This window comes from Colletotrichum higginsianum, chromosome 1 (assembly GCF_001672515.1).
Source record: "Colletotrichum higginsianum IMI 349063 chromosome 1, whole genome shotgun sequence".
Classification (NCBI taxonomy): domain Eukaryota; kingdom Fungi; phylum Ascomycota; class Sordariomycetes; order Glomerellales; family Glomerellaceae; genus Colletotrichum; species Colletotrichum higginsianum.
The window spans coordinates 5,979,697-6,003,978 of NC_030954.1; the positions used below are offsets into that span (position 1 = coordinate 5,979,697).

The 24,282-nt window shown below is 55.9% G+C and overlaps 7 protein-coding genes across 7 annotated transcripts; 3 read left to right on the forward strand and 4 right to left on the reverse strand.

Annotated features, from left to right (window-relative positions):
- Positions 1-326: 326 nt before the first annotated feature.
- On the forward strand, positions 327-2,089 carry CH63R_01766 (alpha-1,2-Mannosidase; the record flags this gene model as incomplete). Its single annotated transcript, XM_018296741.1, has 2 exons — positions 327-1,907; positions 1,967-2,089. The coding sequence occupies 2 exons, from the start codon at positions 327-329 to the stop codon at positions 2,087-2,089; spliced, it is 1,704 nt and encodes a 567-aa protein (XP_018165103.1).
- Positions 2,090-2,630: 541 nt separating this feature from the next.
- Positions 2,631-4,810, reverse strand: CH63R_01767 (alpha-L-arabinofuranosidase; the record flags this gene model as incomplete). Its single annotated transcript, XM_018296742.1, has 7 exons — positions 2,631-3,171; positions 3,293-3,458; positions 3,573-3,876; positions 3,936-4,024; positions 4,095-4,222; positions 4,413-4,607; positions 4,704-4,810. 7 exons carry the CDS (start codon positions 4,808-4,810, stop codon positions 2,631-2,633), a joined length of 1,530 nt encoding a protein of 509 aa, XP_018165104.1.
- A 3,169-nt stretch (positions 4,811-7,979) lies between these two features.
- CH63R_01768 (Hexose transporter) lies at positions 7,980-9,695 on the forward strand (the record flags this gene model as incomplete). Its single annotated transcript, XM_018296743.1, has 4 exons — positions 7,980-8,128; positions 8,207-8,398; positions 8,467-9,439; positions 9,504-9,695. The coding sequence occupies 4 exons, from the start codon at positions 7,980-7,982 to the stop codon at positions 9,693-9,695; spliced, it is 1,506 nt and encodes a 501-aa protein (XP_018165105.1).
- Positions 9,696-10,016: 321 nt separating this feature from the next.
- CH63R_01769 (uncharacterized protein) lies at positions 10,017-10,379 on the reverse strand (the record flags this gene model as incomplete). The annotated part of the gene is made up of 2 exons (XM_018296744.1): positions 10,017-10,310; positions 10,377-10,379. 2 exons carry the CDS (start codon positions 10,377-10,379, stop codon positions 10,017-10,019), a joined length of 297 nt encoding a protein of 98 aa, XP_018165106.1.
- Positions 10,380-13,935: 3,556 nt separating this feature from the next.
- On the forward strand, positions 13,936-15,225 carry CH63R_01770 (Glycosyltransferase family 25; the record flags this gene model as incomplete). Its single annotated transcript, XM_018296745.1, has 2 exons — positions 13,936-14,448; positions 14,506-15,225. The coding sequence occupies 2 exons, from the start codon at positions 13,936-13,938 to the stop codon at positions 15,223-15,225; spliced, it is 1,233 nt and encodes a 410-aa protein (XP_018165107.1).
- Positions 15,226-15,958: 733 nt separating this feature from the next.
- Positions 15,959-18,934, reverse strand: CH63R_01771 (Adventurous gliding protein Z; the record flags this gene model as incomplete). Its single annotated transcript, XM_018296746.1, has 1 exon — positions 15,959-18,934. One exon carries the CDS (start codon positions 18,932-18,934, stop codon positions 15,959-15,961), a length of 2,976 nt encoding a protein of 991 aa, XP_018165108.1.
- Positions 18,935-20,798: 1,864 nt separating this feature from the next.
- CH63R_01772 (uncharacterized protein) lies at positions 20,799-23,285 on the reverse strand (the record flags this gene model as incomplete). Its single annotated transcript, XM_018296747.1, has 3 exons — positions 20,799-22,697; positions 22,788-23,120; positions 23,259-23,285. The coding sequence occupies 3 exons, from the start codon at positions 23,283-23,285 to the stop codon at positions 20,799-20,801; spliced, it is 2,259 nt and encodes a 752-aa protein (XP_018165109.1).
- Positions 23,286-24,282: the final 997 nt, after the last annotated feature.

The following is a 24,282-nucleotide window of genomic DNA, read 5'->3' on the forward strand; positions in this document are numbered from 1 at the left end:
GTAGGGACCAGTCCACTAAAGGGACCAGCCCACTAACAAGGCTATCTTCATCCGAACACTCAGCGCGGCACGGGGCGGCTTCTGAAACACAATGCGACTCGCTACCTACCTGGCTGGAAAATGTTCATTTCAATTCAAGCTGTCCTCTTGCAGCCATGACATCGATGGGTAATATGCCACCGACCGTTTCGATCTCGACGTCGAAGCACTTTCGCCTCCTCCGCTCCGCCTCCGTCCCCGTCTGCGCTTCCTTCCGCCTCCGGAGCAAGTTCAGCAGCACACATCAGTTCGCATAGCCGGCAACAGCATTTCTTCGACATGACAAGATGGCCAATCGACGACAGCGGCGTGTCATAATCATCGCCGTCTTCTTGTTGGGGTTCTTTGCCTTCCACACCCTTCGTTCGAGCGGTCCGCCGCCTCGCAAACATGCCGATATTCGCCTCGTCAAGAGCAGCTTCGACTGGGCCGCCCACCAGCACAAGTATCCGATAGCTCCGCTCTCGATGCACCGCCTGCCGACCCAACGTCCGAAACCCCTCCCACGCGTCCAGTTCGACTTTGGCGCGCAGCGCATGCGCAAGAACGATGCGACATCCGAGTCGCGACGGCACGCGGTGCGAGACGTCTTCGTCAAGAGCTGGAACAGCTACAAGGAGCACGCCTGGGGGTTCGACGAGCTCACCCCCGTCACGGCCAAGGGCAAGAATACCTTTGGCGGCTATGCGGCTACCCTCGTCGACGCCCTCGACACGCTCTGGATCATGGACTTGCGCGACGACTTCGACGCTGCGCTGGCCGTCGTTGCGTCCATGGACTGGGACGACACGGAAGAAACGGCAGTCAATGTCTTCGAGACAACCATCCGCCACCTCGGCGGTCTCTTGAGCGCCTACGACCTTAGCGAGGAGCCCGTGCTGCTGCTCAAAGCCATCGAACTGGGCGACATGCTGTATGCCGCCTTCGACACGCCGAACCGGATGCCGCCTTTTTGGCTCGACTTTGAGGCCGCGAAAAACGGAAACCTCGTCGCCGGCACGGCCGACCCTTCGGCATCGCCTTGTTCGCTGGGGCTGGAGTTCACGAGGCTATCCCAGCTCACCGGGGACCCCAAGTACTTCGACGCCATCGAGAGGGTCAAGTTATTCCTAGAAAAGACGCAGCGAGAGAGCCGGTTGCCTGGCATGTGGCCAGCTCTCATCAACTTCCGAGACGAGTCCGTCACGCAACACAACGAGTTCACACTCGGCGCTCTGGCCGACTCCTTGTACGAGTACCTGCCCAAGATGTTTGCCTTGCTTGGAGGAACCGATCCGGCCTACGAAAAGATGTATCGTCACGCCATGCACGTTGTCGAGCAGTACCTCCTGTTTCGCCCCATGCTTCCCGACGGCCAGGACATCTTGTTTTCCGGGACGGCCTTTGCCGAAGGCAACGTGAGGCGAAACCCAGAGAGCCAGCACTTGTCATGCTTCGTTGGTGGCATGTTCGGGTTGGGTGGCAAGCTGTTCGGGATCGACGAACACGTGAGCTTGGCCGAGAGGCTGGCTCGTGGCTGCGGCTGGGCCTATAGTTCGTTCCCCACGGGACTCATGCCCGAGATTTTTGGCATGGTCACTTGCGACACCCTGGACACCTGCGAGTGGGATGAGGAGCGGTGGAAGCGTGAAGGCGCCTCCGATCTGAAAAAGGGCTTCTCCCATGCTCGTGACCCACGATACATCCTCCGACCCGAGGCTATCGAGAGCATCTTCCTGATGTACAGAATGACCGGCAACCCCGAATACCAGGAGATAGCCTGGACCATGTTTCAATCCATCGCCAAAGCTACCGAGACGGAGTATGCGAACTCGGCTATCGAAGACGTAACAGTCAGGGGCGAGACGAAGAAGCTGGACTCAATGGAGGTACGTTGCAACCAAGAAGGGTCGGTTTTCGGGAGACCGAGGTTAACGATTGCAAACAGAGCTTCTGGCTGTCCGAGACGCTGAAATACTTTTACTTAATCTTCTCGCCTCCTGGTCTCGTCAACCTCGACGACTATGTCTTGAATACGGAGGCGCATCCACTGAGACGGCAATCTCCTTGAAGGACATTACTCTCGAATTTTGTCTCGATGGATGTGAAAGTACTGTGTAGAACAGAGCGAACACTGGCGATTGCTCTGAACGGCACTCTCCATTTTCAGATGCACGGAGAAGCTACCCTACGAAAGACTCCCACGCAGCACGTGGGTTAGACTAAACGACTTCGTCAACCTATTTACGGGCAGCACTAGTGTTTAGCACCTGGCGACATGCTGGCCATGAAGGCCCGAAGCCCGTTTGGGTGCCATAGACAGCGTGCACGCCGAGGGCATCAACTAGAGAAAGCCCTTGTCCAGTCTCATAGTTTCAACGCAAGTCGAGAAGGGGGGTTAGGGAAGTTGCACGTTTCTCATGCCATAACCGTCTATGTGATCCTATATGCAGATGTTTGCAACCCTGGCGATGCCGGTCCTGCCAGCCCATCTCCCTCGCGGGTCCCGACTGTGCATCAATTCCATCCATTTCACATTACACGCAAGCTCCCCCCGATGGATCCTCGTAGAGAGCCGTCCTTCTTGTCCCCACCAACCCTGGCTGGGCCTTCTAGTGCTTCCATCTCAGCAGCGTGACTGAGGCCTTCTGGAACTCGTATGCGCCCTTGCCGTCCCACTTGCTCTCGGCGATGCCGACGGGGTTCTCGTCGCCCTTGTTGACAACCCTAACGTTCTCTCCTGTGACGGTGTAGACCTGGACATCGGCCCCCTCCTTGACGCCTTCGAGGTCGACGGCGAAGCTCTTGGTCTCGTGGACGTTGACGACGGCAAGGTTGACGAAGCCGTGGTCGTCAACGGTGGCACTGACGTCGAGGAAAGGGGTCTCGATGGCGCCCCGGATCCAGTTGGGCTCGGTGGCGCCCTCGTACTCTGGAGAACGGACGTGGGTGGCGATGGTAGAGCCTCTCATGTACTTGCTGAAGAGCAGCAGTGGCCACCAAGTTGTCTGCTTGGTGATGCCCTCCTTGGTGGTCATCAGGGGGGAGATGACGTTGACGGACTGGGCAATGTTGGCCATGCCGACGTACTTGGCCTGGCGGACGAAGACGTTCAGCCAGACACCGACGGCGAGAGCATCCGACAAGGTGTAGCTGTAGGGTTCGGTCGGTCAGCGTTCTCTGTTGACAAGGACGTGGTTTCCCCGTCATCGTCGATCTGCATCATCATCGCCATCACCGTCATCTCACCATCATCGAGGAAGCCTTGACTTACGATTCCTCGCCGCCTTCTTCACCAGGAGCTCGGACGGGGTCCCAAACGTTCCACTCGTCGAAGCAGATCTTCTGCCTCTTGCATGTCGGGGGTACCTTGTTCTCGATACGAGCCAGGTCGATGAGACCACCCGTAATCTCAATGGCGCGCTCGGCAGCTCTGGGTGCTGTTCAGGGAATGGAAAGGGTCAGGCTCATGATCGACACAGAACCACGCAAAGTTGCGTGACACGAGAGAGAGAGAGAGAGAGAGAGAGAGAGAGTACGAGGAGGGCACTTACCGGTGGCGTTCTTGAGATGGTCTTCGGACGCGGTGTAGAGGTGGATGCTGTGCATGTCGATCAGGGAAGCGGTGGTGCTGCCGCCGAGGCCGTGCACGCTCCAGGTGATGCACTCCTTAATCACGTAGGTATCCCAGGTGCTGAAGCCGGTCTCGCCGCAGAGGATCAGCTCCAGCGAGGGATCGAGAAGCTTGAGGGCCTTGGCCCATTGGTAGGCCTGCTTGGCGTAGTCCTCCTTGGTCATTTGGCCGACCTGCCAGGGACCCCACATCTCATTGCCCAGGGCCCAGTATTTGACCTGGCGCTGAGGTGAGCGGGATGTGCTTGCGCATGGCAGGTAGAGAGCTTTTGATGATGACTTACATTGTAAGGCTTCTCGCGGCCATTCTGGCGGCGGAGGTTGGCGTAGTAGGTGTCCTTGTCGGAGTTGCAGTACTCAACCCAGGCCAGAGCTGTGAGCCACCAGCAAGTCAGTTCGCTTCATCGGCCGTGATTGTTGGCGAAGAATGGCCATCCACATACCCTCATCGAGCGTGCCGGTACCGAAGTTGAGGGCCAGGTAAGGCTCCGCGCCAACGACCTCACACCACTTCATGAACTCGTCTGTTCCAAACTCATTGGTCTCAACGCCGATCCAAGCCAGCTCGGGTCTGGATGTGGGCACACCGGTCAGCCACCTCATGCAAACCAGAAGTCAGCCCCCCGCGCTGGGGGGGGGGGGGGCCAGACACCTCCAAGGGGGTGATTCCGCATCGTCGCCTGGGGGAAGTCTGGGTCTAGGGTTCCGCACGCAGATTGCGGTTTCACCATTTCACCATGGGATTCTCATTTTCCGCTTACCTCTTGGGCCGCTTCTCCTTGGGGCCAACGCCGTCGATCCAGTGGTAGGTAGCGACGAAGTTGCCGCCGGGATAGCGTACAACAGGGCAGTTCAGCTCCTTGAAGGCCTCAATGACATCCTTACGGAAGCCGTTCTCATCGGAGAGCGGGTTGCCGGGGTCGTAAATGCCGCCGTAGATACATCTTCCCATGTGCCTACGGTCTATTGCGTCAGTACGTTGTGACCAGTTGCAGTAGCATGTTGACGCGGGGACCATTGGGAGCCGGCGGCGCGGCGCAGCACAAACTTACTCGGTGAAGCCACCGTAGACGTTGTCATCGATCTTGGAGATGATGTGGGAGGGGTTCAGCGAGATGCTGGGGCGCGCATCCTCGGCAATTTTGGTAAAGGTCGCCATGGTCTGAGTCTGGACGCTTCGTAATGAAAACGTGCCGTGTGCGTATGAACGAGTGTAGTGCTATCGAAAAGCCCCGAGCGTCGTGGTATGTGGTGATGGTGTCCGATCAACCGTTGGCTGCAATTTTATGCACTGAAAAAGAACAGCTGGTCGATGAGTGGTGGAAAATGGACGTGTGCCTGTTCACTGCGCGACAGACACCCGGATCGAGGTCGGAATTTGAACTCGCCATGGGCGGGGGCAAGCGGTCAGACAATGGAGAGGGGACTGGAGAAGTGGCAGAAAATCATGGGAGGAGGATATTGGGCCGGCAGTGGAGGGATCGCGTGCAACGCGCCTGACTTCTCGGGTTTTGGCATCAGGTCCCGTAACAAGTGGCCTTCAGTTGCCTTCAGTCGCCTCAGTCGCTTCAGTCGAGTTGGGATACCTAGGCAAGCAACATCTGACTGGGGTATCTGATGAGGGGGTGGTGGGTTGTGTGGCCCCCCTCGGACTTGACAGGGACACCAAAGAAGCGGCCACGATGAAGCATTGGTAGGTACGCTGCTGTAGTGTACTACGTGCGGATGGATACAGAGCACTCCGAACAGAACAAGTCATGGGCCGAGAGCTGGTGCGGCTCTCGAGTCTCTTGACTTTGCCAGTTCTGGGAGGTGCGGACAGGCGCACGAATCAAAGACGATACCATGCGAAGAAAGTCGACGATAACGCGGGTGCTGGGATCTCGGGAGTGGGGTGACCGGCCCCGAGAGGCGGCCACAGGATTGATTGGTGGGTCGTGGTGGCCCACTGAATGGTGGATGGGACGGGATGCTGGTGAGGTAGGTTAAGGTAGGATGAGATGGGGTTGGGATGGGGTTCGTGGAGACATGAGGGGGAGGGAGGGGGAGGTAAACTGGAGACGCAGGAGGCAATATTGCCAGGCCGGTCGGTTGGCTATTAGATGACAAAGGACCATGGCCATGCAGGCAGTAGTATCCGATCCAACAGTCGGCATCAAGTCGTCTGTATCCGTCGTACAGGACTACTTACAGATGGCCATGAGACGCGGGAATAGGACAAAGGGGGGGGAGGGACGTTGGCAGCGAGGAGACACTGCGGCTTCTGTTGTCTCCTTCGCCGAACCGCGTAGCAACCAACGTGGACCAAGGGACACACTGCATGGCCGCCAACCGACTAAGGTACGAAGACGGAGTCGTGTCAGCTGCCTTGCGTCTTTGATATTAAGTGCGTTAATCGATCAGGCCAGAACCCGTTTCAGGCATGCGTAGCAACTACTTGGCGCGTCGGATTGCATCCGGGGCGCTGGGTAGAAGAGCATGTCAAGAGCTGCCAAGTTTTGTTCAGGCGATGCACGGTTGGTCGAATACTGAGTCTTGGTTTTGCTTGACCAGGACAAGATGTCGATGCCAAACGGAGGCTGAGCCAGGAGTTGACGCTGGTTGGGCCGGCTGCCGAAGGGCAGGCGGTAGAGCAAGTAGTGTGTCACGGGTAATAACTCGGTGTGTGGGTGATGAACTGATACATACTGAGGGAGGGGAGGAACGCGGAGCAACCCTTTGCTCGCCAAGTCCCGAGGTGGATTTGGCACGGTTGGTTGTGATGATGGAGCTTACGACCGAAAAGGTGGAGGTGGCTGGCGGATGATGGTGATTCTGGTTGGCGCGCATAGGTCGGACATTAAAGCTTGATTCTGTTTTCCATCCCAAGACAGTGACGACATTGGCTATAATAAGCGGGACTTTGCGGGGTGATGTTGCTGCTTGGACCAATAAGGTGCTACCTGGACGTGATCCACTGAAAAGGTGTTTGTCCTCCAGGGGGAAACCTACGTACCGCAAACGCTCTGAAGGGGGAGAGATCACGGAGTAAGACCATAGGATGGGCCATGATGCCATCAAATAAAGAGTATCACGATGGATTTGCACTTGGAAACGAGGTGAAGTCGGAATGGGATTGTAGCTAGGCCGAGCAACTGCTTAGGGTGAGCTGGATTGTTCGAACCTTGTATCCGTACCCTAGCGCGAGCATATGGGGGGGCGTTGCCGAGTTTCTTAGGGGGTGCTGCCAGAGAGAGACAATGCTGAAGAAGAGAGTCGTCTCCCTCCCTAGATACGTAGAGCCAACAGACTTTCGCGAAGTAGCCGTCTCTCGTCCGGTTAGTGTAAGGACTAACCAAGGACTGTGAACTTACCATGGAAACCCCAGACAAACAAACCATTGACGAGTTACCATGCGATTCGTCGCCAAACCGGAGCTCATCCGTGTGTGAGCACCAGCGTCGGCGTTGATGAACCGAACCGGCGTCCCACTCACACGAAGGCGCCTCTCCGCCTTGCAACCACCCCCATCCCAGCACTTTTCCCCGCGTGCCCGCGTTCCCAAAACCATGGAGAATGGAGAAGAAGTCCAGCAAACTATACTATGGGGGGTACCCGAGCCTACCACACGACCGCTTCTCCAACGCCCCTTCGACGCCTTCGACTGTCCCTTTCTCGGGGACTCGATGTTCGCAGTGCCGGTCGCATACGCCAAACACTAACTAGTAAACCGGCCCAGCTTGTCGCATCCCGGCGCAAACTGGGGCATGGGGTCCAAGGCCGGGGCAACCGTCACCGATGCCGTCTTGTGACGGACTGGCAATCCCCCGGGAATGGCGAGCCAGGGGGGGAAGACACCGTTCTCATGTCCACTCGCATCCCATTGTCCATCCCCCAGCAACCATTACCGGCAACACACTAATACTACCTGATGTTCCAGGACGCGGCGCTAACCTTGAACCCCATGTTGCTGCTGCCCATTGCATCGGAGAACGAGCACAGAGGTAACCCGACGGCCTGCTCGCCTGCTTGCCTGCCTGCCATCTCATGGGGCTGCCAGCCAGCCGATGCGACCTTCGGGACAAAGTGGATACGTGGGAAACATGGGGTCGGCCGAGCATTCTATAAAGACGCGACGATCCCTTCGTGCTTGATGCAGCAACACGCGAGACCGTCCCATTGCAGCTCGACCAGTCAGTCGGTTTAACCCCTTGAAGTCACTCGGATACCCTCAGTCTTGGAAAAAAAAAAAAAAAACTCCAACTGGGCTCTTCTTACCCGACGAACCCAAGACAAGACACCATCAGCGCCAACCAACTGACCGAGAGCGTCTCACAACTCGGCCCGTCATGGCGCTCCCTCCCAAGTGGTACCAGTTCCTTGTGAGCGTTTTCGCCTCGCTCGGTTCCTTCAACTATGGTTATGACTTGGGTGTCATTGCCTCTGCCATCGCCTCGGCTTCCTTCAAGACCAAGTTCGGCGAAGATCCCAACGAGATGTACGTTGCCCGTTACCCTCTCCCTCCCTCTTCCGCTGCTGTGGAAAAGAACACAACTAAACTAACCATTTGATCCAGTGGCGCTGTCGTCTCCGTCTTCACCGGAGGTGGTTTCATCGGCGCCGGTCTTGCCGGTCCCACCGGTGACAAACTCGGCCGTAAACTGACCATCCTCATCGGCGCTTCCATCTTCGTTCTCGGTGGCGCTCTCCAGGCCGCAGCCCAGTCTCTGGCCTTCCTCTACGCCGGCCGCGCCCTCGCTGGTGTCGGGTAAGTCGGCGACTTCCGCGAATATCCCAATCTCGCTCCTGGATGGCTGGCTGATGTTGCAACCCCAGTGTCGGTTTCTTGACCATGATTATCCCCATGTACCAGGCCGAACTATGCCACCCCAGTATCCGTGGACGAGTCACCGCTCTGCAACAATTCATGCTCGGTGTCGGTGCCCTCGCCGCCGCCTGGATCTCATACGGCACCTACATCGGATTCGCCGAGGACGACAACAACCAGTGGCGTGTCAGTCTGGGCATCCAGTGCATCCCCGGTGGTATCCTCGCTCTGCTCATTCTGCTGTTCCCCGAGTCTCCCCGTTGGCTCATCGACCACGGCCGCGTCGACGAGGGTCTCCAGACCCTGGCCAAGCTCCACGCGCATGGCGACGTCAACGATGCCTGGGTCCGCGCCGAGTTTGACCAGATCCAAGAGTCCATCGCCGTCGAGCACGAGGGCTCCGCCAAGTCCTACAAGGAACTGTTCACCGACAAGTCCTGCTTCCGCCGCCTCTTCCTTGCCTGCGCCCTGCAAGCGTCCATCCAGATGACTGGCGTCAGTGCCATCCAATATTACTCGGTCACCATTTACGAGAAGATCGGCATCGCCGGCGACGAGACTCTTCGCTACCAGGCCATCTCCTCCGTCATTGCCCTCGTTGCCCAATTCCTCTGCATGATGCTCATCGACAAGACCGGCCGCCGCTGGCCCTTGATCTTGGGCAACATCGGCAACTGCATCACCTTCATCATTGCCACCATCCTGCTCGCAAAGTTCCCCCCCGGCTCCGAGAATGCCAGCGGAAGCGCAGCGTGGGGCTTCATTGCCATGACCTGGCTCTACAACTTCAGCTTCAGCGCCACCTGCGGTCCCCTCTCGTGGATCATCCCTGCCGAGATCTTTGACATGAAGACTCGTTCCAAGGGTGTCTCAATCGCCACCATGATCTCGTACGCTTTCAACACCCTCATCGGCCAGACGACCTCTGTGGCTCTGGACGACAAGAGCGGAATCGGCTGGCGCTGGTACATTCTCTTCATTGTAAGCTCATACCCGTTTCGACCAATCATTGATGAATTTTGCTGACTCGCTTTCCTCCACACAGGTGTGCAACTTCACCAACGCCATCTTCTTCTGGGCCTTCCTTCCCGAGACCGCCAGACGTCCCCTCGAGGAGATGAGATACCTGTTCACCGAGGCGCCTCTCTTCATCCCGACGTTGGACATGAAGACCGTCGAGACGCACGACCTCGAGCGAAGAGTCGAGGCTGTCGAGCAGAAGCGGGAGAACCTTTGAGGCATCTCATCCGAATCACAAACACGATATAATACCCACATACCCCATAGATAGTACTTAATGTCACATTGAGCGTTCTAGTCTTGTCTGACTAAAGATCCAACGCCCTGCCAACCAATGGTATCCAAACGCTGCCCACCGGGTATACTTGTCCATCCACTCTCATGATCTTTCCTTGACTTGCATTATTCCTTGTGCAAAGAGAAATTCCTCCGTGCCGATGCCCTGTCAGATGTGTCGGGGCACTTGTTGCTCCGTAGCGCCTTTTGCCAACATGCTCTAGCGCCCTTCACACTCGATGATCCCTGTGACACTGACCCCTTATCTGTATCCATGCGACGGGGCCGGTTGGGCGACGCCGTGATGATGTCCGTGTCCGTGTCCGTACCCGGACTCCATCATTCCCGGGCCTTGGCGCTGGCGTCCGGGCATGAACCGGGAGAACATGCCCCCACCGCCACCGCCGACGGGGTGTGCTTGGCGGCCGCGCTGCTGCTTGCGCTTGTTTCGGAAGCAACAGCAATAGCAGCAGAGGACCCAGAAGGCGATGAAGAGGAAACCGGCAATGGCGATACCGACGATGGCGCCGGTTGCGAGGCGTCTTCCGCGTCCAGCCTAGTCCATGTTGTTTTAGTATGCGATTCACACTGGTCGGACCAAGTCACAGTGTAGGTAGCTTACCATTGTTGCAAAGAAGGTGGGAGGTTGTAAGTTTTTATCGAGCGTGACTTTTTGAAGTCTCCGACGAGAAACGAAATGGTTTGATTCGGACTTGAAAGTGAAGACCAGGGAGTTGTATGGATATCGTGACAGAGTAGGTAGGTGTGCACAAGCTGGTTGCGGGATGTAGAGCGACTGATGATGATTACGAAACAAGAGAGCCATAGGTCCGGCCTTATATCACCTGCTACCGTTGCGACTCCTGGGCACACGACATCGTTCAACTGTGGTTGTCTCCCCTGTTCTGCTGGACAGACGGGTGGGCAACGTCATGAGCATGGCGGGGAGACGCTATGATAGCAGCAACGCGTCAGCGGGTGCAAGTTTGGGTGTGGCGCATTTCAGGGAAACGCGAGCTTGGAGAGCAAGGGATCCATCTTGAAAGCTTCAGTGCCGCAGCGAACAAGTCATGTCCCAAGACGACGGACGGGGCTCTGGTGCCGTCTGGTGCTACGCGATTCGCAGTAGCTCCACGGTGACTTCATCAAGTCTCTTCTTTTGGCTGGCGGGAGACGCGTGGCTAGTGCCTCGGTGGGGCCGGTCCCGACGGCACCTCGACGCGGCGCCAAGGTGGGCCGGCAAATCCGGCAACGCCGTGTTTATTTTTGGTCTGGATTCCATCGGCACGGCCGTGCCGGGTCGGGTCTCGGGTCGCAATGGCTGAATGATAATCCGAACATTACAATTGGGGATCGTGAGTTTTAGGGGGTGGTGAGGGAAGGGAGATGCAACGGAATGTTTGTTGTGTTGGTGGAACAGGCTTTTGGACCATTGCGCTGCCGTCCCGTCCATGTCCACTATTCATAAGGCCGGCAGCACACTCGGTAGGACTACGCAAAGGAGGACTATGGAATAAAGTGTAGTATCAATATTTTGGGACGAACTTTCACAGATAAATGCAACAGTTTGTCCGAGCACTATTGAGAATGTAACGGCGTGGCCGGCTGGAAAAGCCGTCTGCTTGCGCCGAAAGTCCCAACAGCATACAGTGGAAGCAGTTGAATGCCATGTTTGGTGTCTCTACAGACCCCTTCAGACAAGACGCATGTATCTGTCTCGATTTCTAACAGCAACAGAAATTGGCATCATGACACCTACTGCTGGCGAGGGAATTTTTTTAATTTTTTTTGCTGACCCTGATGGACCATAACATCCTGACTAATGGCTTGCTTTGTTTGGTTCTGTTTCCCGCAGTTGTTCCGTTCGGGAAAAAGAGCGGAGATGAACGAGTTCGGCCGAGTTCCGAAGGTCGGCCGCCAAGCGAGACGATATTGAGTACGGTTCGTTTGTTTGGTTGGTTCTTCGTCTCCACCACGTGTTTGCTCATTTTCCGTTCCGGCTTGCCCTTGGGAAATCTTCCTCTGCCAAGCAGAGGACCATGGGTCCTTTGGGGAGGGGAAACCCTTTGGCCTGTTGGCCGGAACGCTCCAGCCCCAGGCGAAAAGTGCAAGGAGGCGTAGTGTCTTGTGGATTGCGTACATTAGGACCCTGTGGGGGCCGAGCACTGAAAAACAAGCCTGCTTAACGTGACATTTGTCTGTGGCATTGGTAGGGAGTCAGTCCCGTCCGTATGCACCAAGAAGCCACCAAGATCGGATTTTGCTTGCCTTGCGGAGAGGGCCGAAACCTTGGTGATGGGTGGTTAGTATGAGCTTAATAAAACGTCAACGACTGTCGACGCTGCTGCCCTGGAGTAATGAGCCTCCGCACTCGCCTCCTCCCCTCTTTTTTGTTCCCCGTTGCTCAGTCTGAATTCAGCACTCCTCCTCCTCCATGTCTGATGGCGTTGGGTGAGACACCACCCACCGCCTGATAATTGGACCACCTAATCTCTCCCTCTGGACTCTTTGGACCTTTTGTTCGTGTAACCCATAATTCCTTTCCGACCTGTTCGTACACGGGGCCGCGCTTGACCGTTTGCGGACAAGAACCCCCCCCCTTTCTTCTCGGTTGGCTTGCTTGCGCTACATTCAGCTTCCAGTCAGTGTCGAGACGATGGATCTCGCCACGATCGAATTGCAATTTACGCTTTGGACCAAATGTCAGCATTCTATGGATGTGCATTCAAGCCCATCGACAAACAAAGCCCCGCAAAATAAACAAGGCTGCAAAGACTACACCAAACACCATCTCAACGGGCCACTGAGTGAGTCAGCAGTGCAAATCTATGGCCGGTTGTCGCTGCCAACACTGCTCAATGTTCGTGACGCTCTTTTTGAGTCGGAGAAGCGACTGCGCATAAGCTGTCAGAACGATGCTGATCTTGCTCGGTTTCGCTGATGTAAACTTACTGCCCAACACTGACTCCCCTTGCTGCATTGACAAGCGCCGCAGTCTGCTTGGGGGTCTGAGGCCAAACCGTTACCTCGAGGCTTTTGGCAAATATGCTTCCTCACAGGCCTCATGTCCTTTCGTACTGGTTTTCTTGCTCTACAGAGCCTCAATTCCCAGATACCTACAGCAGCAGTCCAGTCCCACAATTGAGAGATAAATTGAAAGCAGAGCCGGTGAGCCGATGGACCCTTCCCGTCACACACTTCAAGCCCCATTAGGCTTAGCAAGTCCGCCATCCTTTTCCAACAAAGGTTCGACTTGAGAACAGCTTCAAGCTTTCCGCATCCCCCCCCCTCAGCGATTGGCTACGACACCCAAGGCCGGCCCCCCCCTCCGACAGCTCTTCGAAGTTAGATTATCTTTTTGGCTCGTGGAATCGTATGCCCAAATCTGACAAGCTCGCCTTGGCGCACTCCAGCGCCACCTCCTGGCGAGCCTATCGCCGTGTGTGTTTTAGCCTGTTGCCTTGTCTCGGTGGGGAATCGAGGCTCTTATGCGGGTGCGGCACAGCAACACACGATGTCTCGGGCTGGCTTCTTCCAGGGGCCTGCTTTGACATGGCCAATGATACAGCATCAGCTAAGAAGTCGGGCGTCGCTTGGCCTTGGCCCTATCTCCATGTATTCCTTTCGTTCCCCGATCCCTTTCTTCAGCAGTGTTCCACTCAGCGCGTTTGTTTGTCCATCTCTCTTCTTCCCGTCTTTTGAGACCGACTGACAGTCGAGGTCAGACAAACATCAACTGTTGTACGCCGCAAACGGTAGCACCTGAACGCAACAGTGTTTTGCCTTTCGCTACTATTTGGATTCTGTGTAGCGAATTTGGTATCCTCCAATTGTCGCATCATCTTATCTATCCTTGGCCTTGCCACCTTGAGTGCAAAGCCTGCCTGACGAGAGAGTACCACACTCGCCCCCCCCCTTCCTCCCCCCCTTCGATCGTCACCAGCGCCCTTGGCCTCCCGGCCTGGTCGCAAGTAGCCTTGTGTCTCTTTTGGGTGTCTGGTTCTCGCTTTGCCTTCGTTTCCCTCCTTTCCTCCTATTCACCCTGTGCTGCACCGTCGCCGTTGGATCGACGAGTTGGACTACCCAGCCAGCTCTTTGATTGTACAGCACCAGCCCTCAACGACGACATTGTGCCAGGGAGAAACTGAAGGCCAAGGCGCCGTGCGCCCGACATCGCGACCATGCAGCCGGCGGAAAGCTCTTGGTCGGCCTCAAAGGAGTCGACAGAGCTGCCACGGTCCTCCTCGACGTCACACTCCTCGGTCGGGGCCGTGTTCGATGCCCAAAGGCAGTCTTTCTTGGACCACAACGTCTTCAAGAAGGTCAGGAATCACATTCCATCCCGATTCCTGAGCAACCGCCGCCTCGCCATCGCCCTCGGAGGCGCTGTATTTGTCATCATCCTCATGATTGCCGCGAGCACGGGATCACAACCGGCCATCGTCCTCGACGTCAATGCGGCTGCCAACCGCACCTTGGGCTTCGGCTCGATTCAGATGATCAACCTGCCCATCCGTCAAGACAAGGCCGACGCTGCTGCTGTCCAGGCGTTTTTGTCTGGCCTCAACATCAACGTCGTGGAGGGTGTCAACGGCAGCCGTCTTGGTGAGGTGGGCATGCCGCCAAGCAGTGTTCCCGACACCGAACCTGGCTTGTCCGGCGGCGAGAAGGGATGCTGGAGATCGCATGCGAACGTGAGTTGTCTCCTTGGGATCATGTCTCTCCTTACAAGCCCTGACGGTTTTCTATAGGCCTGGAGCTCCATGCTCCGTGCGAATGCGGAAACAGTCCTCATCATGGAGGACGACGTGACTTGGGACGTAAATGTCAAGGAAGTGATGCGTCTTGCCGCCTCCCACTTGCCGGCTCTGCTCAACGGCACTGGCGTGTTCGGCATCAACCCGACTCGGAGCTCGCACGAGCAGGCACGGATCGACCCTTGGCACAGCAGTCAATGGGATCTGATCACCTTCGGACACTGCGGCGACGGCGACGGCTGGAAGTCGGAGCGGGTCAAGTACGACGACCCTTACACCAACGGCGAAAAGAGCGAATACTTTGGCATCGGTCTCAAGGGCGGCCGTCGAATGATCCGTCGAGCCGGCGGCCTGACTTGCACAGGCGCGTATGCAGTCAGCGCACGCGGCGCTGCGAAGCTTCTTTTGCGAAGCGGCTTCGACCTGAACCTCCCCGTCGACGTCATCATGAACGATATGATTCGGAATGGCCAACTCCGAGCCTACAGCATCTGGCCGCCACCCGTTGTGCAGTGGCGTTACCGCGACAAGTTGGGCATGTGGGGATCCATGGGAAGCGATATCAGGGTCGAGCACAAGGACCAGGATCGAAGTGGATGGGAAGAGGCACACAAGCAGCACGATGTGTGGCAGCTCAAGGGTGATACGAAGGGGTTGAGGGAGCCCGCCATTAAGAGCGCTTGGGGCATTTTGATCGGTCATGACGACGAGTAGAAGCTGCGTCGGCGAGCAGCATCATCAGTCCAGACACGACTTGGGTTGGCGTAATGGAGTTACGGCTATAGGGAAATAGCAGACGTCTGCCTACTTACTATCTTGGAAAAAAAAACATAATACAAACAAACCAAACCTTTGGTGAGGTAGCATTCGCTGAATATCCTCGACTGCATTCATCGTTAACATACACTTTATGAAATCCATCTTCACTGCAGCGTGGCATCTTTAGGTCAGCCCGTGTCTCTAATGGTGCACCGAGGCGTATTTGGTATTGCCGCTGGTGTGACCTTGAACAGCCACCTGCAAATGACAAAAGGTCAACTACACAACAAAGTTCCAAGACATCATCACAAGGCTTCCCCAACTGGCCTCACCAAACAGCTCCAAAACAATGATTCAACTTGCTCGGTCATCGCATATCATAAGATATACATACCAAGCAATCAAGAATTACTGCTGCCGCAATCGCTTCGCCCTAGAAGGTTCGCCAAAGGGCTTTGATGTTCTCACTCTAATCTGTAAGCATCCGACGTCTCATCAGCAAGACAGACGTGTGTCTAGGTTCGTTCACATGTCATGATTCATAACTAGCTCATGAGGGAATTAGTCTATTAAGTACAACGTCATAGCACTCTTGTTTGGTATCTCAGTTGGTGTGTATGTCCCTCCTCTGCAGCGAAATCAACCTCGCCCTTCCTCTTTGTACACTGATCTTTCCAGACATCTCCACTCATGCCGCAACGGTCTCCTCCTTGGGCTTCTTCTCCTCGGCGGCCTCGGCAGTGGGCTTGTCGCCGTTCACAGCCGCAGGCTTGGCGAGCTCGTCGCGGAGCTTCTGGAGTTCCGCCTCGAGCTTGGACTGAGCCTCCTTTGCGCGTACTTCTGCGGCAGCCAGGTCCTTCTTGGATGCCTCGAGCTCCTTGGTGAGGGAGTCGCGAGCAGAGTCGGACTGCTTGGCCTTCTCTTGCCAGGTGGCAGCATCCTTCTTGGCGCTCTCGAGCTCGGCAGTGTCGCTCTTCTTGCTGGTCTCGCTGGCCTTTTCGAGGTCGGCAAACTTGGTCTGCAGGTCCGCGAGCTCCTTGCTCAAGCGCGAGGACTCCTCTGAGGACTCGCTCTTTGTCTTGTCGTGAGTCTGCTGCAAGGTGCTGTACTTGGCTTCGAGGTCGGACAAGCTCTTCTTCGTGGCCGAGTGTTCCTTCTCGAAGCTGGCCTTTGCCTTCTCGTGGGCTTCCTCCAGAGACTTGTACTTGGTCTCCGCATCGGCCAGGCTCTGCTTGACAGAGGCAACCTCGGTTGCGGCATCGGACTGGGTCTTGTCGCTGGTCTCCCGTAGGGTCTTGAACTTGCTCTCCCACTCGATGACGCTCTTCTTGGCAGCCTCAAGCTCGGCGCTTGACTCGGACTGGGCCTTCTCATGAGACTGCTTGATGTCGTTGTACTTGGCCTCCCATTCGGCGACGTTCTTCTTTGCAGCGGCGACCTCGGCACTAGACTCGGACTGAGCCTTCTCCTGAGCCTGTTGCAGGGCATTGTACTTCTCCTCCCAATCCGCCGCAGCCTTCTTAGCAGCGTCCAACTGGGCAATGCTCTCGGTCTGAGCCTTTTCCTGTGCCTTCTCGAGGCTCTTGTACTTCTGCTCCCACTCCGACACACTCTTCTTGGCGGCCTCCAGCTCGGCATTGGACTCGGATTGGGCCTTTTCTTGCGCTTGCTGAAGCTCCTTGTACTTGCCCTCCGACTCGGACAGGCTCTTCTTTGCCGACTCGAGTTCGGCAGCAGAGCTGGACTGTGACTCTTGCAGCTTGTTGTACTTGCTTTCCCAGTCGGCGACGTTCTTCTTGACGGCCTCGAGCTCGGCAGTGTGTGCCTGTTGCAACTTGGCGTACTTGTCTTCCGACTCGGCCAGGCTCTTCTTCGCGGACTCGAGCTCGGCGTTGGAGGCAGACAGCGACTCCTTGTGAGACTTCTCAAGGTTGTTGTACTTGGCCTCCCAGTCGGCAACGTTCTTCTTTGCGGCCTCGAGGTCAGCGGCGTGGGCCGACTGCAACTTGGTGTGCTTCTCCTCCGCCTCGGCAAGCGCCTTCTTCGCGGCCTCGAGCTCGGCGCTCGAGCTGGACTGGGCCTGCTGCTGAGCCTTCAGCGTCTGCTCCAACTTGGTGTACTTGTCCTCCGACTCGGACAGGCCCTTCTTGGCCGATTCAAGCTCGGTGGCGAGGGTCGATTGCAGCTTGGCGTACTTCTCCTCCGACTCGGCAAGGGTCTTCTTCGCGGCCTCGAGATCGGCGCTGGAGCTGGACTGGGCCTCTTGTTGGGCCTTCAGGGTCTGCTCCAACTTGGTGTACTTCTGCTCCCAGTCGGCAACATTCTTCTTGGCGGCTTCAAGCTCGGCGTCGCGAGTCTCCTGCAGCTTGGCGTACTTTTCTTCCGTCTCGGCGAGAGTCTTCTTGGCAGCGGCGAGCTCCTGGTCCGAGTTGGCCTTGGCCTTCTCGTTGGTCTGCTGCAGCGCGGCGAGAGATTCCTGTGTGTCGGCAAGGTTCTTCTTGGTGGTCGACAGCTCGGACTCGGATTCGGACTTGAGGGTGTCGATGGCCTGTTGGAGGGTGGCAACCTTCTGCTGGGCCTCGGCAAGCTCCTTCTTGGTGGTTGCGACCTGCTCATCGGAGCCGGCCTTGACCTTGTTGTGGTTGTCCTCGAGTTCGGCGAACTTGGCCTGTACATCGGCCAGTTCCTTCTTGGCAGCCTCGAGTTGGGAGTCGGCCTCGGTCTTGCGCTGGTCGAGGGTTTGCTGGAGAGCGGCGAGCTTCTCCTTTGCGTCGGCGAGATCCTTCTGGGCGGAGGAGACGTTGGCATCGGCACCGTTCTTGAGGTCGTCGTGGGTTTGCTGCAGGGCAGTGAACTTTTGTTGGGCGTCGCTCAGGTCCTTCTTGGCGGCGGCGAGCTCAGAGTCGGAGTCGGCTCTGAGCTTCTCGAGGGCCTGCTGGAGGCTCGCGTGCTTTTCGGTCGCGGCGGAAAGCTCGGCCTCGGTGGCTGTCTTGAGCTTGGTGTGCTCGCCCTCGAGGGCCGAGAGCTTGCCCTCGAGGGTGGTGAGGGCGGCGACCTTCTCGCCGAGCGACTTGGTGGTGGTGTCGGCGTCGGCTTTGATCTTGTCGAGGGTCTCCTGCAGGGTGAAGCGGGCCTGGTCGGCATCGGTCAGGCGAGCCTGAAGCGACTGGACCTCTTCGCGCAACGAGACCTCGAGCGCCTCGCGGTCCTTCTTGGCCTCGGCCAGCTGGCCCTTCACGGCGGCGAGGTCATCTTCGAGGGCCTTCTTCTCCTGCTGGACAGTGTTGAGCTGCTCCTGCAGGAGAGCGAGCTGCTTGTTGGCGTTGTCGAGCTCCTGGGAGCGCTGGGAGTCGGCGGTGCCGTTGGCGTGGAGGTGCTGGGCGACCTTGTCGTTGCTGGCGGCGAGGTCGGACTCGAGGGTGGCGATGCGGGCCTTGCTCTCGTTGTTGGACGAGGTCAGCTGGGCGTCGAGCTCCTGGATCTTCTGGCGCAGGTCGTCGGCCTCGGCGGAGAGGGAGGTGTACTGCTTCTCCTTCTTGGAGAGGTCCTCCTCGAGAACGGTGATGGTCTCCTCTCTGTCGGCGAGCTTCTGCTCGAGCTCTTCCTTGGAACCCTCGATGCGGTGACCGTTGCCCGGAGAAAAGACTGAAACAACGTTGCCCATGATTGGAGGAAAGATATCTCGGCGAGGCGACGCAGTAGAGTTCAGTCGAGCGATGGGGTTAAACAATGGCAATGGGAGAAGATGAGAATGATGGAAAATTCAGGGGGGAGGGATAATGCAAGCAAGACCCATGGAAGTCGGTGAGTCGAGTCGTTTCGTTTTCTTTGGTCAAGCAGAGAGAGAGAGAGGCAGGTGGACGGTGACGGTGACGGTGACGGTGACGGGGAGGAAATGTTGGTAGAGAGGGTAAACAAACCAACAGGAAAGGCGGTCAGGCTTTTCTGCAGGCAAGGGGGTGGGTTTGTTTTTTTTCCCTTCCTCCTTTTGCCTCGTCGGTTTCTCCCCTGTTCCAAAGTTCTCTCTCTTGTTGATTTTGGGGCTGTTATCGTGGGTCTTGCAAGTTCACTTGGTGATGGAAATGAGTGGTCTACTTTTTCAGTGGCTGGACCCCTGCTAAGGCCCCACTGAAATATTGGCAGCCCGACCGTTTTTGGGCCCACCGAAGCTATCCCAAAGAGGAATGGTGGTGAAGGAGCCCTGGATGTCCCTTCAAGCAGACCACAACCCACAGAGATACATCCTACCTCCATAGTGTGTATCCGTGCCCTGGCGCCGCCAAGGTGGCATTTAACGCTGCTCTTGAGGGGGCTTCAGGGACCTGTCAATTTTGTTCATTGTGTGATTGTGTGACAATGCACCTGTTCTTCTGGTTTCTTGTTTCTGGTTTCCCCCCTCCTCCCTCCCTCCCCTCCTTGAAGAACGTGGGGCCCTCTCAGTGGCTGCTGCATGCTTCATGCATTCCGTCTCTCGTGCTGCAGTTACTGTTGGACGAACCGCCTCACTCATTCGGTAGCCGGAGCCAATTGTCAAACATGGAAGGTGCTCTTAAGTTGCATTACTTGGTAGAGTTTAGTACGGACAGGGAGAGAAGGTGGCGGAATCCAATTGGCATGAGGTTGGCTTAGAACCCGGAGACAAATACAAAGCTTTGTTCGTTTCGTTTCGTTGCCTGGCGTAGTATCTGTAGACATGCACGGATAGACAGACAGCTAGGTAGCAAGGACAGGAAGGCAGGGCAGGCGAGATACCTGTACAGTAGACTGACTGGCCGCCGGCGGTGGGACGAAGCTGTGAGCACATGCAAATCATGATTTATCTTGTTCCCCTTGCCGCCTCCCCTCGCTCACCCACTTCAATATCGGCCATATCCACCCTAAGCATCTCACTGGCTCCACTTGTCACGATCTCACTACTCGAGTCATGGTCACTGATAACTACGACATCTCGCAGGCAACCCTACCCTTTGTCGTGCATCGCTTGACCCTCATGACGACAAGATGCCCGATCCACCGCTGCGCCTCTCTTGGGAAGTTGGGAACAATATATACCTAGCTTAGGTAGGCACTTGCTCCGGGGGAGCTGTCAAAAAGGTGATGCTGCTACGCCGTCCCAGCCAATGCCTCAAGGTTGCTGGGAACGGAATAAGACGCAAATGCCCGCAAGCAACAGCAAAAACTTGGTACTCACTCATCTACATCTCTGCTTGCCGGTTTGGTTGCTTATTGAGAACATGCCTTGAAACTAAATAGACAGCTACAACTGATACGATTACATAGGTCTAACTAACAGAGCTACATCAAGCTTACGGGACAGCTTATGCCGTTCGATACATGTATATTTCCAACCCTCTCTGGTCGCGTCCATGAAGACGTGTTTCAAGGAACGTGTGAGAGAGGGGCGTTCTCTCTCTTGCTCAACAGAGCCTACTAGCTACTAGGATTATGTCTTTCTGAAAATTAGCGGATTCGACGTCCAAGGTACGCCACTTCCTTTCGCCGGTGCCGGCGTACAGCCTTGTCCCTACTCAATTAACATTGTCAAAGTAGAACACGGCCGGTTTCCCATTCTGGCCGCTGGCCCAGCCCAACAACTTGAACCGGCCCTGCTCACCATCGAGGAAAATAATCTCGGGCTGGCCCTCGACCATTTGTTCTTTCCCAACGGTAACCGGCGTGATGTACTTCCCCTTGCGCGACCGGATGACGAACGAGTATGGGCTCGACATGATGACGCTGGAATCACCATGATAGTTGATCAGGCCAGGAGTCGTGGCCATAACAAATCGCGGGTGCCCCGAGGCCATGTTTGCAAAATCGATACTCTGCGTGTTGATGACCAGGTCTCCCACGTCGTAGACGCCAGGCTCGCCGCGCTTGCCGCCCCGGCTGTTGAGGAGCATATCGATCGTCTCTTGCGACAGGCGCGTCTTGCGCACGCAGTAGCTGGCGTAGTCAGGGATCTTGGCGGCCCCCGACTTGAGCGGACGCTGTTGGATGGCGTAGTCGCGGGACCAGAGCTGGAGCGCCTCCTCTTCATCGGGCACGAGGCCGTATGAACCGGCAAAGTCTTTTGCGATGGCGGCTTTCTCGGCGCTGCTGATCATACCCCCGCGGAGGCGCTCGGCCCAAGGTTGCAACTCGGCGCCCCATGTCGGCGCCGTCTCGGTTCCGGCTTTTGAGAAGGCAAAGTAGGCCTTGTGAAGTGCGTCAAGGTCGGCGACATCGTCATCGACCAGGTTCGTCGCCCTCACTGCGTCGGTGGAGATGTCGGCGACTGTGTTCTTGGCCTGGGCCCAAGGGTCTTGAAACGCGGTCGAGACGTCGCCGCTTGTAAGAGGGGGACAGGCGATCTTGAGGCCAAGGGGTCTTTTGAGTCCGCGCGGCCCGGCATGATCTCTTTGTCTCCTTGTATTCCGCTTGGGCGGGTTCAACTCGACGCAGTCTCCGAAGCCGTTCTCTATGGCCTCTTCGAGTGCCATTTGCGACTCTACCTCGCTTGCGAATAGGACGACGTTACCTTTGGGGCCCTGCTTGAGAATCTCCACCATGCTGGTGCCTGCTCCCTCACCTGTGCCAGTGATCTTATACCCCTTGATTGTACTTCCAGCCGTGGTCACCTCCGTAGCTTTGGGCGCACTGAAACGACCTTTCAGTTTTATCCATGTCTGGGGATTCATGGCCTCGATGGCGTCCTTCACATCGTCAATGACAAGTAGGCTTGATACGACAAGACCGGTGATGGCACCCGCCTTCTGTACGCCGATTTCATATTCCAGTCGGGTCGCTGGCGCCGTCGAAACTGTCCAGATCCGGGAACACTTGCTTGCCAGCTTTGTGCTGCCGAGGGTGCCAGCAATGCCGTTGCAGTAGATCGCCGAGCTTTCGGCGTGCCGGTTGAACAAGCCACTGACTGTATCGGAAATGGAGTTGAGCAGTTGTTTTGCGATACCGATCACAAACTCCTCAAAGACAGCGTCTTTCACGCGCTCCTCCGGGAAGATGTTGTACTTGGCGGAAAGGGCATCGCGTCTCACGGACACTGTCGTCGCATCACCTGGTTCGTCAGAGAACCCAGGAAACTTGGTACCGGCAAAAAGCCCCGATGTACAGGCGGCGCCGGTTGGGTTCGCCACGCAGGGACCTAATGCGATCTTGCGAGCACAAGCCTCCAGCTGGTTTGCGATTTGGTCCCGTGGAATGGGATTGTTAGCCCTCAGGCGGCCATCAACCAGGTCACCGCAGAAGGCACCGAGGTAGTTGAGGATGCAGTCTGTCGCCTGGGGGTCGGTGGCGCATTTCGCCGGGGCTCTGTTGTAGGAAATGGCCAAGATGCAGTCCAGCGAGTTGAAGTTCTCGGAACCGTCCGAGTTTGTACACCCGAGAAGCGAGGTATAGTGAGTTGGCTTATCGCTGTCCGGCACGACCTAGCCCCAAAGCTGGGTCAGCGCGTGATCGGGGATATACGTGTGCCCGGCCATAACAGCCAGGTCAGTTTCGGCGTTGTAAAAGCTCACGCGTCCGGCCGAGGGCTGGATTAGAACCGATGGGCCCTTGTCACCGGACCATGTAAGCTTCCCCAAGCCGGCCGCTGCGGTGATCTCCGATACAGACGTCCCGTCGTCTTCCACCAGCTGCTCCACCCAAAACCTCTGGGTTTCGTCCTGGAACGAGCAACCTTTCAAGACAAGCGACCCTTCCTCGGCGTTGACTGACAGACAACCGGCCACTGTGGCCCCTTTGTTGACCAGTTGTATGCGTGTCTGCTTGTCTTGCCTCAGGGCTGTCCCGTCTCTGTTGAACGACCACCATTCGTTGGTGAGTAAGAAGGACGATGTTTCTCCGTTGACCTATATGGATAGAAGTCTTGCATCTAGAATCCAGAAACCCCTTTGGCGTTTCTGAGGGGGTATGTCATGATGGGTATAAGAGGGGGGTGTCTGCAAGTCAGTCCAAGACGTAAATACTCTCAAGACAGGTATGCATACCCTACCTTCGTCCTTTATCTCCTCCATTCTAGAGGAACAGACGCTTCTAATTCCTATTTCACATACGCCTTACTCATTACAGTTATAAGCCCAGCACTACCAGAGCTACTGTACATAAATAGCTAAATTGTAGGCAAAGGCATAAGCCCGACAGTGAATCCAAGCACCTCGGGTTCAAAACAGGCAAAAGGCACTTAGGATTCAGCGACATGTACCTAATTAGAAGGTTTAAAGTACTGCAGACGCCTAATTAACCAGCCATTTAGGGGGGTGTATTGTAATAGGTACAAATACCCTACATAAGCTGCAATTGCTGCACTGCAATTATAGGTCCTAGCTGTCATTGCGGGCGGCGTTCTAGTAGAATACTAGGGTTAGAGTTGAGGGTTGCAGGCAAAAACGGGAGGGCATAGTCTGTGCATTATTGCAGGCTAATTCTTGCAGATTACAGTGTAAAAAATCAAAGAATAAATAAGGATAATGCACCCTACATATACAGCAACCCTATAGGGTTAGTGCATCTACTCTACACTAAAACTGCTAAAATATTAACCCTATGCTAATTAGAGAATAGAGTGTAAGCTAGGAGTAAGTACTGCTAACTGCACCCAGTAGGTTAGTAAAGTGCACTGCATACTACAGCAAAATAGAGGTTCTTGCCTAGAGATAGAGAGAGAGATGCAAACCTCTACTTATGCAGTCTATCTAGAGAAGGTGCAGTATAAGTAAGCTAGTAGGGAAGGGAATTTGCAATATAGGGAAGTAAGTTAGGGGGCTAGAGGTAAGTAGATATATACTAGTTATAGTTACAGTAGGTATAGTAAGTAGATGCGCAGATAAGTATACTAAAGAAGAAGATAGAGAGGCAAGAGGAGAAGGAGGAGAAGGAGAAGGAGGAGAATAGAGTTAGAGTTACTAGTAAAAGGGCTAGAGTTTAGCCTAATTTATTCCTAGTAGTTATAGTAGTAGCTAAAGAAGTAGTAGTCTCTATTATACTCTACAACTAGATAATTTATAGTACTAT